At 36.1% G+C, this 11,362-nt stretch overlaps 2 protein-coding genes across 2 annotated transcripts; both read left to right on the top strand.

Moving 5' to 3' along the window:
• Nucleotides 1–3,085: 3,085 nt before the first annotated feature.
• Nucleotides 3,086–5,278, top strand: LOC131600224 (uncharacterized). Its single transcript, XM_058872415.1, has 2 exons — nucleotides 3,086–4,583; nucleotides 4,737–5,278. The coding sequence occupies exons 1-2, from the start codon at nucleotides 3,210–3,212 to the stop codon at nucleotides 5,058–5,060; spliced, it is 1,698 nt and encodes a 565-aa protein (XP_058728398.1). The 5' UTR covers nucleotides 3,086–3,209; the 3' UTR covers nucleotides 5,061–5,278.
• A 2,246-nt stretch (nucleotides 5,279–7,524) lies between these two features.
• Nucleotides 7,525–11,251, top strand: LOC131600223 (uncharacterized). Its single transcript, XM_058872414.1, has 6 exons — nucleotides 7,525–7,647; nucleotides 7,888–7,966; nucleotides 8,038–8,133; nucleotides 8,214–8,317; nucleotides 8,410–8,546; nucleotides 10,013–11,251. The coding sequence occupies exons 2-6, from the start codon at nucleotides 7,907–7,909 to the stop codon at nucleotides 10,093–10,095; spliced, it is 480 nt and encodes a 159-aa protein (XP_058728397.1). The 5' UTR covers nucleotides 7,525–7,647; nucleotides 7,888–7,906; the 3' UTR covers nucleotides 10,096–11,251.
• The last annotated feature ends 111 nt before the right edge of the window (nucleotides 11,252–11,362 follow it).

Genomic DNA, 11,362 nt, shown 5'->3' with positions numbered 1-11,362 from the left:
TGACGCCCACCGCAAGGTTTAGTAAAATTATCATGGGCACACGACCATATTCAAACGCCAGCCCATTATCGTCCCTTGATGTTAAAGGTGACCCTAGTCACCACTGACAGTGACAAAACTACCATTGTGGAGATGCTCGTTGCTATGGAGGAACTATATCGCTAGAACGAGACACTACAAGACAACATAAGAGACCTACAACAACAACAACAACTGCAACAGATAGTCAAATATTAGGAAGACCCAGTGGATCCTCTACCTTTAGCGAGAGAAATTTGGGATGCACATGCCTTATAAAACTTCAAAACGCCTTCCTTGGCAATGTACGGTGGTAAAAGTGATTCTCATGAGCACAACCTATATATCAATATGCAAATGGCCATTATCTGAGTGAATGACTCAAATGCAAATTGATGACTAAAACAATGAAGAAAGCAACCCTTCGATGGTACACGAGCCTCCCAAGGTTCTCCTCTCCATAACTAGTTATCATGACCTAACGAAAAAGATGATCCATCAGTTATTGACTAAAAAACATAGGAAGGTTTCCACCATTTTTAATGTTCGCCAAGGATATACAGAGTCCTTAAGAGATTATTTGGCGCGTTTTAACGAAGAACCATCAAGGTCGCCCATCCGAGCCAGGAGATGTTGTTGAGGGCTTTTAATAACGGTCTAAAGGTGGGGACCCTTCGATGAGTCTCTAGCATAAAATTCGGCATCCTCGATGAAAGATATCATGGCTAGGGTGGAGTGCTACATCAAAGGAGAAGAAAGTAATGCAAAGAAAAGAACCAGAGACACGCTGAAGCGAATTGGTAAATTATTGGAGCCAACCAAACACCGAAAAAATCAGAATGTGATATTGGTATTGTGCGAAAGTTACTTTCAAGCTCTCCTGAAAGCCCCTTGAATGCTCCAATCCCCAAAATACTAGGAAATAACGGATCCTACAAAATGTCTGCCACACCAAAATAATTCGTGAGTCTCATGCTCATAATGGAGATTCCTTGGGAAATGACCTAAATAAATTGTTCGAGTATCACGTGATATGAGGTCACCATACTGATGTCTTTCATCGTCTAAAATGAGAGAATGGAAAGTTGATTCAAGGAAGTTTCCTGTATAGGTACATGCAGGGAAATGTTTATAACTTAAAAAGGAGGACCTCACCATAAAGAGAAGCCAACCCCCTTCCCTGAAGAAGCCAGAGTATTAAGGAAGGACACGAGCCTGACAGACCGTGTCACACTTTGAACACAATTACTGGAGGCTTCGCAGGAGGCGGAGAATCCAACTCCTCTAAGAAATAGTTCAATTGACAGTTGATGCAAATCTCCAGAGCACCACCCATAGAAAAATCATTCCAAAGATAGGAAATAATTTTATCCAGTATAGACGCAGAAGGAATTGTCTCCCATGAGGATGATCCCATGGTAATCAACCTCCAAATTCATGACTGAAACGTCAAACGAGTATTGGTGGATCCAGTAGTTCGACCGACTTTCTCTACTAGGGTGCTTTCAAAGGATTGAAGATGAACCGCGAGCTTCTCTAACATTTTAGAGACTCATTGCTTGATTTCTCAAAAGAGCAAGTGCAGGTCCTAGGGTGTGCCACCACTCAAACTACCTTTGGAAAAGGGGGAAATACGAAGATCGTAAAAGTAAAATATATGGTGATGAACACTTTGTCTCCATACAAAATCTCCATCGACCGACCGAATTTCAATGCCCTAGAGTCTTTGCATACATAAGGATGTCGTTTGGACTTTGTAATGATCATGTCATATTACAAAGGTGCACGTTTTTTTTCTAATATGATTGAAAACTCAACAGAGGTATTTATGAATGATTTTTCAATTTTCGGTAAGACTTTGAATTTTTGTTTGAAAATTTGGATGTTGTATTGAAAAGATGCATTGAGACAAATCTAATTTAAGATTGGGAAAATGTCATTTTATGGTAATGAGATAGACTGTCTTAGAACACATAATTTCTTCTAGAAACATTGAGGTAGATCAAATTAAGATTGATGTAATAAAAAAAGAGAAAACTTACTTACAATTCCTCATGTATCTTATAAAATAATTTTCAAATTTCGTTAAACTGGACCACCTACTCTATGTTTGGTTTCATGTTTGAGACATTTAGAATTGATTATGGATGTCTAGAAATGATTTTGACGTGTTTGGTTGATCTCGAGCAGAATTGATTATGCTTTACAGAATTGATTTTACATGAAGCTAGGATTTGTAGCTTTTGATCAAACGTGATTTTTACACTGGAATTTATTGTTCAACTCACTTTTGCAAAAATTTCTCCAAACATGAATCACTTTACTTTTAACTCACTTTTATCCAGAATCAATTTTACATAATCAATTCACTCAGAATCAATTTTTTTCACCGCATAACCAAACACGCGGCTAATCTAGTTTGAGTGTCAGTTCTGGCATAAAGTAATTTCAGCTCTCTCCTGATTGTAGTTATGGGAATCAAACCTTGATCCTCTCTATCAAATCAAGTCGAGTGTCAATTACCACTAAATCAATTGACGGAACTCTATCTATTTTGTCATTGTTAAATTGTAAATAAAACGTCCAAGATCTTCAAATGGCTCTGCATGTGTGAATTTTTTTTATTTAATAACTTATCAGTATGAAATATGAAATTGATTTACGCTAAAGTGCATCTTTTAAATTTAGGCTAACCCCTTTTACATACCATTTTTAAAAGTTGTTAACTACTGCACCCACCCTAATTTTACATATAGTTTTACTGTATTTTTTTAAATAATTTTTAAAGTAGTTCATTTTTTTATAACACATATTTTTATTCTTAGAAAAAAGTTTTAACAAAAAACAGTCAAAATAGTTTCTTCTATTGAATCCTAAAAGTTCAGTTTTACAAATATAACAAAGTAACTAATAAAGGGCTCTTAAAATTCCCCTCAATCTCTAATGTAGACAAACCAATGTCACACATATGTTTGTCTAAAATAATCATTTTCCTATTTTTAAGCCTTTTGCCTCCAACTATCTCTATCTCCCATTATTATTTTTCTATTTTTTCTATGACATTTTCAATCTTCACATTTTTTTCACCTTTCTCTTTCTTGAGTTTTCCATTAGAGAACCATTATGCATGATACATGATTTTGATGAAATTTAATTTACATGTTTAATTAATCATCCTCTTGATTTGAGGCATGTCAGGCATTAATGTGTCAGCATATGCTCATAGTCCTGTGCACAAAGCCATAATATTGAAAGATTATGCTAATCTCAAGGAGATACTTGAAGGTTTACCAAAGCTTGGTAATCCTTATGACATAAAAACTGAGGCTGCATCAATAGCTGAGGATGGAAAAGCTGCAAAAATTTCAGCAGTTGTAGATAGAAGAGATGTGTTGAATGGTGACACCCCTCTTCACTTGGCTGTAAAACTCGGCGATGTTGTCGCGGCTGAAATGCTTATGGCTGCTGGTGCAAATAACAGATTGAAGAACAATGAAGGTTGGAGTGCTCTTAGAGAAGCCATCATAAGAAAACAAGACAAAATAGCATTTACTATGATCCAGTATTCTTATAACGAAATGGACGAAAAATGGTACCGAAGGTTTCCTCGTTACTTCGCGACTATGAGGAGGATGAGGGACTTTTATATGGAGATTACTTTCCATTTCGAGAGTTCTGTGATACCGTTTATCTCGAGGATCGCGCCTTCGGATACTTACAAGATTTGGAAAAGAGGGGCTAATATGAGAGCTGATATGACATTGGCTGGTTTTGATGGTTTGAGAATCAAAAGATCAGATCAAAGTGTTATTTTCATTGGTGATGAATCGGATGATGAGAGAATGCAACCAGGTTTTATGTGTTTGGTTTCGCACGAGAAAAAAGAGGTTGTTGTTCCTTATTTATCTAGGCCTTCAAAGCCAGATGAAAGAGAGATGAAACAATATTTGGCTAAGAAATCAACTGAGGCTAAAGTGGTGAGAGTTGCAATTGATGTGAGTCAATCACTTCTTGTTCCACAGATAACATGGAGGAGAAAGGAGAGAAAAGAAAGTGTAGGGCCATGGAAAAGTAAGGTTTATGATATGCAAAATGTGGTTTTATCTATAAAATCCAAAAAGGTTCCTGGTGCTCAACCTCAGGCACCAAAGTTACCTCCCAAGGAAAAGCAAAATGAAAAGCTTGAAGATATGTTGACAGATGATGAAAGAAAGCAATTAGAAGAAGCTGAATTCAATTATTCAGAAGAAAATAATGCTAAGAAAGGGAAAAAAGGGAAGTCTAGTGGACATAAAGAAAAAGATCATCATCTCAAGGCGAAAACTACGAAAGTGCCTTCTACAAACTCTGCTAGCACTAGTAGTAGTGCTAGTGTCAAGGAGGAAAGTGGTGATACTGAGTATAAGAGAGGCATGATGCCGGTACTTTGGCTTTCGCAAAATTTTCCTTTGAAAATTGAAGAGTTTTTGCCTTTGCTTGACATTCTTGCGGAAAAAGTTAAAGCCGTTCGTCGTGTTAGAGAACTCCTTACGACAAAACTTCCTAAGGATACTTTTCCTGTCAAGGTGATTGTTACTTTTTTGCTCTTCTTTTGTTAGCGTTTTTGTTTTTACCTTTTTTTTACGAATCGAAGCGAAAAAGACTGAATCTCAGATGAAGACTAATATAGATATCATATACATGACTGAAAATTAATTTCATCATATTTGCAAATTCAGATTGCGATTCCTGTGGTTTCACCGGTTAAAGTTTTGGTTACGTTTACAAAGTTTGAAGAATTGCCAAAAGTAGATGAATTTGAATCAGCTCCATCAAGTCCTACTTCTGCTGATTTAGAGAATCCACCAGCACAACCATCGTCGTCGTGGTTTCAATGGATAAGAACACCTTCTCAGTCGAATTCATCTGCTGCTGCTGCTGCTGAATCCTATAGTACAGCACAAGACCTGTTTACAATTCCATCTAATTATACATGGACTGATCTTCATTCAAAGATGAAGTCTTCTGAAAAGAACAAGCAAAAAAACACAAAGTCATCGTGACTAATTAACTAGGCTTAAACATTATCATGCTTCTTTAGAGTGTTACAATTTTACTGTTGAACCAGCTTTATTTTCAATGTACAGTTTTGTAGTTTTTACATGTTAATTTTCTTCTATTGCTATTTGAATGGAATTAGGACTATTTTGAAGAATCAAATAAAGAAAGAAAAACACAGTGGAAGAAAAATAGTTGGAAAAATTAAGAGTAATGATATTTACAAGCAGCATACATACAACTTAAGTTTTCAAGACACTGAAAAATGCAATCAACAGCTATGATGAACCGAAAAATCAAATCTTTTGTTGTGATGATTCAATTTTGTTTTTCAGCAAAAGCTTATTCAAAATAGCAAGAAATACCCTTTTTTTTTTCTAACACCTTGATTTCTCATTGAACACTGTTGTGGACATATGCTCTAAAACATAGCGTAGGAGTACGCTTTCCATGGTCATCTCTATCGTATTCCTGTATCCCACTTCATATCTGATTTTTGTTGAGATATTAGATATATTTTTTTTTTCTTTCGCACCGGTTTCGATCAACACAGTAGATCGACTAATCTGGCTTGTGCTACGGAGACATGTGCACTGGTTAAATGTTGTTTCTATCAGGAATCGAATTTGATATTTCCCAAATGTCGTCCTTTGCAAAGACTCGTTTGTCATTCGAGGCCAAACGCTTGGTTAGATATTAGATATAATTTAAATTGAGTAATCCAAGTCCAAGTCTAATTAAGATTTATTAACGTATTTAATGTATATAAATAGACATAGTTTGTAATTCAGTATATACAATTCAATAATATCAATCCTTATTCTCTCTTATATTTACTCCTCACTAATTCGTGTTCTTGATCGTGTTTTCAAGAACTTTACGTTAGTAGTCGTGTTTCCAGGGAACGTGAATCAATCGCTGCAAGGATGAATAGTACTAACGAAATTCCGAATTCTTTTCCCATTCTTGATGGCAAAAATTAGAACCGATGGAGCAAGCAGATGAAGTCCTTGTCCGGTTTTCATGAAAAATGGCATTCTTGAGCTTGCTCAAAATGCAACTGACGTGCAAAAAACTGCACACAAGGAGGCGAAGCTGCATATTGCATTCAATCGGCGATAGATTCGGCGAATTTCGACAAGATCTCTAGTGCTGAATCGGCGAAGGAGGCATGAGATATTTTTGTCAAGTACTATGAAGGAGGCGAGAAAGTCAAAGTTGTCGAATTGTAAACTTTGCGATGACAGTATGAATTGCTGCAGACGAGAGAATATGAAAAGATTGCTTGATATGTGTCGAACGTGCATAATCTCGTCCATCTCATAAAGGGTTATGGTGAAACCATAACTAATAAGATGATAGTTAAGAAAGTAATGTTCGAGGAGACCTTAAGGTACTTGACTTATTATTCTCAACACTCTCTCTTAATAAGTCAATCCCTTGAGCCAAGAGCAACACACAAGTGAGAGAGACACCACATATTCACCAAAAACTTTAAGGTGATATGTGTATGAGTTCTCCAACTTATAAATGTTCAACTCTCCACATTTATAATCAATGTGGGACTCCAACTCACACTTGACTTATTATTCTCAACAATGCGTACGTTGACCTCTTACTTAGATCACGTTATTGTAGCTCTTCAAGAATTCAACAATCTTAGAAACCTAAAATTGGAAGATTTGGTAGGTTCATTAGAGGCGCATGAGATTAAAATTGTCGAAAGGAGAGTGGTTCAAGATTCGATACAGGAACGATAGGCTCAAGCATGAAAGAAGAATGGTGCTTCCAACAAATTCAAAGACAAAATCGACAAGACATATCCAAAAGTCGATCCAAAATAAACCGCTTGAAATTGGATCGGATCAGATCAATCCGATTTTATTTAATCAATCATCCATAATCAAACTAAACTCCAAGTAAATTTATCCTTGAATTGAATAAATTCTTACCTCAAAATCAATTCAAACCAAACCGCGACACTCCACTATACTATCTCTCAAGCATGTCATCTACATACTTATATCTTTGTTAACACCCTTACTATGTCTCGAGCATTTCAATGCAACACAATGTCTAACCACCACCTACAATAAGCGGATCTCTTAGACCATGTACAATGGTTTCAACACTCAACACCCACTTTTTCAACTCCCAGCACTCCACATCATTTTCTCTTTCTTCCACCTAATAACTCAACACTCATTCAACTTTTACCCTCTCCAATGGTTTTTCACTCAACACCCTACCCCACCACTTATTATTTTCATATTCTTATTTAATTTTATGATTCAGCCATTCATCTGCTGCCACGTGTCCCCTGCGTCAGCCTCAATTGTGTTGAGTTTTCTCAACACCTCTCTCATCCAGCACACACTCAACACCTCTCTCAATACCCATTGGAGAGGATTTTGCATGTTGAGTTCAAACTCAAAAGACCCATTGCACATGGTCTTAGTCGAGTCGAAGTCACGTATTCATCCAAAACTTTTATATATTTTATTAGATCACGTGACTCTGTAAAGTTTGAGTTTCGTTTAACCTAGCAAAATTTGCAACCGACATTTTAATTCAAGGACACGTCGCTCGCTGGTTCGTATTGTGATTTTTCATTTCTTCTTCGCCATCCCTCCTCCTTCTACTCAGCCATGGCAGCTTCACGCGCCGTGTTGTTCTCGTTGTGTGCACGCCGCACTGATAACACTGTAGCGGCCAGCGGCCGCTCCCTTCCGCACCGCCTCTATCGCGCTTCTGCTGGCCACGTTTCAGTGCATATTTTACTTGCAAGTTGAGTTGTTATCGAAGTGTAACCTTGTTTTCTTGTGTTTTTAGAGAGTAGGGTTATCGTGAAATGGGTTGGAAAGCAGCTGAGAAGCTCATTAGGCATTGGAAAGTTGTGAGAGGGGATAATGTAAGCTCAAACCCTAACTCATTCTTTATTTCTCTATAACCTCTTTCTCATCATGTATTCATTTGTAATAGGTTATGATTATAAGGGGCAAAGATAAGGGCGAGACCGGGGTTATTAAGCGTGTTGTTCGCTCTCAGAATCGTGTCATTGTTGAAGGCAAAAATCTGGTTACACATCATCACAACCTGAAGAATCTCAATTGTTATGGTGTTAATTTCCTGGATTTATTTCCCACTTGTTTTTACAGGTAAAGAAGCATATCAAGCAAGGGCAAGGTCATGAAGGGGGTATCTTTACAGTTGAAGCCCCGCTTCATGCCTCCAATGTGCAAGTTCTTGATCCAGTCACAGGGTATGTACATTTCTTCGCAATTTGAACTTGTGATTGGTTAATCTGAGATTGGAGATAGATAACATTAATCAAAGTAACCTTTACTTATGCAGGAAGCCTTGCAAGGTTGGAACTAAGTATCTTGAAGATGGTACCAAAGTCAGAGTGTCCAGGGGAATAGGAGCTTCTGGCTCCATTATTCCTCGTCCTGAAATCCTAAAAATTAGAACTACACCAAGACCTTCCGTCGGTAAGTATCATAAAATCATACCTTTTTTTTTCATCATAACAAATGAGAAACTGAGAACAAACTTGGATTGACATTTGAAAGGCATGTACAAAGAGCCAGTAGTGTAGCGTATATAAATAAACTAGACTAGAGATAGCAACTAGTCACTAACTAGTTTCATGAGCGTATGACTCATTGATTAAACTAAACTATAGTTATAGTTTATTTATCTCATTTAATTCCAACGATGTACCTTTTCTCTTTTTTGGCCAGTATTTGTAGACATGCGTAGTTTTTTAAACTGAAAAATAGACATGTATAGTTAACCATAAACTTGTTGTCTTGCTTGTCATTGAAAACGCAGAACAGCCTTACACCTTATAGACATCTTTTAAAGTTACTCCTTTTGTTGGAATGCATAATTATAATTGGTTAGTTAGTTTTCACAACATAAAAGAAAACCTTGGAAAAGTTGGGTGCAAATAGAGTAAGGCCTAGCTTGGATTAGCTTCTAACTTATGAGACTCAATTAAAGTAAGTTTATGGTTTTTCACTTAGTAGAAAGTTCTTATTAGCTTCCAGACTTCTATGAAGAGGTTGAATGTGGGAGCTTCTACAAAAATTGAAATGTAGGTAGAAACTATTTTAACAGATATGAGAAGCTGTTGTTTGAAAAGCATAGTCATCAGATTCTTTAAGTATTTTTTCATGTCATAGTGTTGATCAGACAAGGTGTAAGATTAATTGAGTTCCGTTCCATTGTGTCACAAACCTTGCTTCTATATATATATATATATATATATATATATATATATATATATATATATATATATATATATATATATATATATATATATATATATCCTGCACATAGAAACTCAAGTACAGATCTACATTTGTAAAATGTAGCACCAATACAATATGAGACATGTATACAATATGACTCAAACACGGGGATACTGGGAATAATTTACCACATGAATGTTAGTATGAAATTAATATAAAACCAAATCTTAAATTGAGATAGAAAATTGATACTTCAAAAAGTTTATGCCATGAGTCATTGGAAACATAATAAAATGCTATGATTTATTTAATTATTCTGGTGTTATCTTATGTATTGGTTTGGTCGTAGAAAATTGTAAAATGCAGCTAGCAATTCACTGACCCTTCCAACACGTGAATTCTTTTCTAGTATTGTGCTTTCTAGTTTAACACCAATGTATTGAGTGATTTGCATTGATGAAAGTTGTGTAGTTAATTGAGTCAAAATCTCGGTTCAGTGCAGATGTAATTGATGTGAACTGATTCTCATGTTCCAGTCTCATTCCCTTGAGCTATTTCCTCCGCTGTTTTAACTTTTAAGTGTGTAAACTTAGTAGGAAACCGATGCTTTGTTAGTTCTGAAAGATAGATTTAAGCATTTTTTTTCAGAAACCCTACAGAGTCTACTATAATTAACCTGTTTGATAATCAATTTTTGACAGCTGGTCCCAAAGATACTCCAATGGAGCATGTGTATGAGAAGACATACGATGCTAAAACAGGAAGGGGCATGCCTGAACTTTAAGTAAGGAGATAGATCAATTTAGTACCATATCTAATTAGATATTTGCTATCTCAATGAGCATGGTATGGTATCAATTTTGTCACATCATGGATCGGTTTAATAAATCTCATTCAGATTTATGTGGGAGTTATCAATCACTTGTTCTTTTACTTAATATATTACATCAATAATAGCTAGCAAAATATTGATATTTTGTTGTTGCCTCTTATCAATTTATTCTAGTTTCCTAGGTGCTAATGATGGTCATTTCACTCTGAACTTGTAAATTCTTAAAATGAGTAAGAAATTATGCTTATACTTGATAACAACTTTTTGTGGCTCTAGTAATTTTTTATATGATGTGGAGTACCTGTTAATCGGCAACATATGTGTCTAAAGGGTCCAAATCTTTTATTTAAATAAGCTTGTATTATTTTATACGAGTCAATCTATATGTCTTCTTCTATTAGTTTGAAACTCTTTCAACCAGCATGTTACAACCACATGAAGCTGGTAAAATAATCTTTTGTGGAGGATTGAAGGCGGTATTTAAAAAAGCATATCGGAAGTCTAAACCCTAATACTTGAGTGTTGGAGTGCTAACTTTGCAAGTCCATTTCACGTGTCATATTGGAAAGTTCTCGTAGTCGATTCAGTTTAGCTCACTCTTTCATATCTACCATCTCAGGTCCAATATGGAACAATGACATCATGTGTGAGAATCAACTTTTGATTCTTAGGAATTTCTACGATTAAATCCTTCTGATATCGAAGACGATGATGATCTGCGATCCAATTGCCAGAATCACTAGAGGTTCATCAACCTCTGAATCATCCTTTCACCTCACCTTCTCTTCGATCAACAATGGATCAAAGAGTAAGAGAAAAATGTTTCACACAAGGCTTTTTAAGATCGCTGGTGGCAACAAGAAGGAAGGGAGAAGATATACCTATCTTATGGTTTCGAGATATCGAAAAGGTGAACGGGATTTCCAATGTGATGCTTCCATTGGTTGTGACAACCATTAAAGCTAGCCATTTTGAGTTAGGGATTTATTGACGACATGAGTTCTTGTGATGTTGTGTACACCATTGTCTTTATAAAACTAGGGTTACGAGATCAAGATATCATGCCATAGAATGATTCCTCCACTCACCCTTGCGAAGCCGGAGAATTACCACTTTCTTTTGGAAAATGGAATAATGAAAAGATCGTTGATGTGTATTTCTTAATAATCCTTTGTGGTAGCGTCTACAATTGCGTTTTAGAAAGATCTCTCCTCGTAAC

The sequence above is a fragment of the Vicia villosa genome, linkage group LG4 (assembly GCF_029867415.1).
Source record: "Vicia villosa cultivar HV-30 ecotype Madison, WI linkage group LG4, Vvil1.0, whole genome shotgun sequence".
Classification (NCBI taxonomy): domain Eukaryota; kingdom Viridiplantae; phylum Streptophyta; class Magnoliopsida; order Fabales; family Fabaceae; genus Vicia; species Vicia villosa.
This window is presented reverse-complemented; position numbering and strand designations above follow the sequence as displayed.

Coding starts and splice junctions, on each gene's coding strand:
- LOC131600223 (XM_058872414.1), top strand. CDS start 7,907: ATGGGTTGGAAAGCAGCTGAGAAGCTCATTAGGCATTGGAAAGTTGTG. Junction 8,318..8,409: donor GTTCTTGATCCAGTCACAGG/GTATGTACATTT, acceptor TTACTTATGCAG/GAAGCCTTGCAAGGTTGGAA. Junction 8,547..10,012: donor TACACCAAGACCTTCCGTCG/GTAAGTATCATA, acceptor AATTTTTGACAG/CTGGTCCCAAAGATACTCCA.
- LOC131600224 (XM_058872415.1), top strand. CDS start 3,210: ATGTCAGGCATTAATGTGTCAGCATATGCTCATAGTCCTGTGCACAAA. Junction 4,584..4,736: donor AGGATACTTTTCCTGTCAAG/GTGATTGTTACT, acceptor TTGCAAATTCAG/ATTGCGATTCCTGTGGTTTC.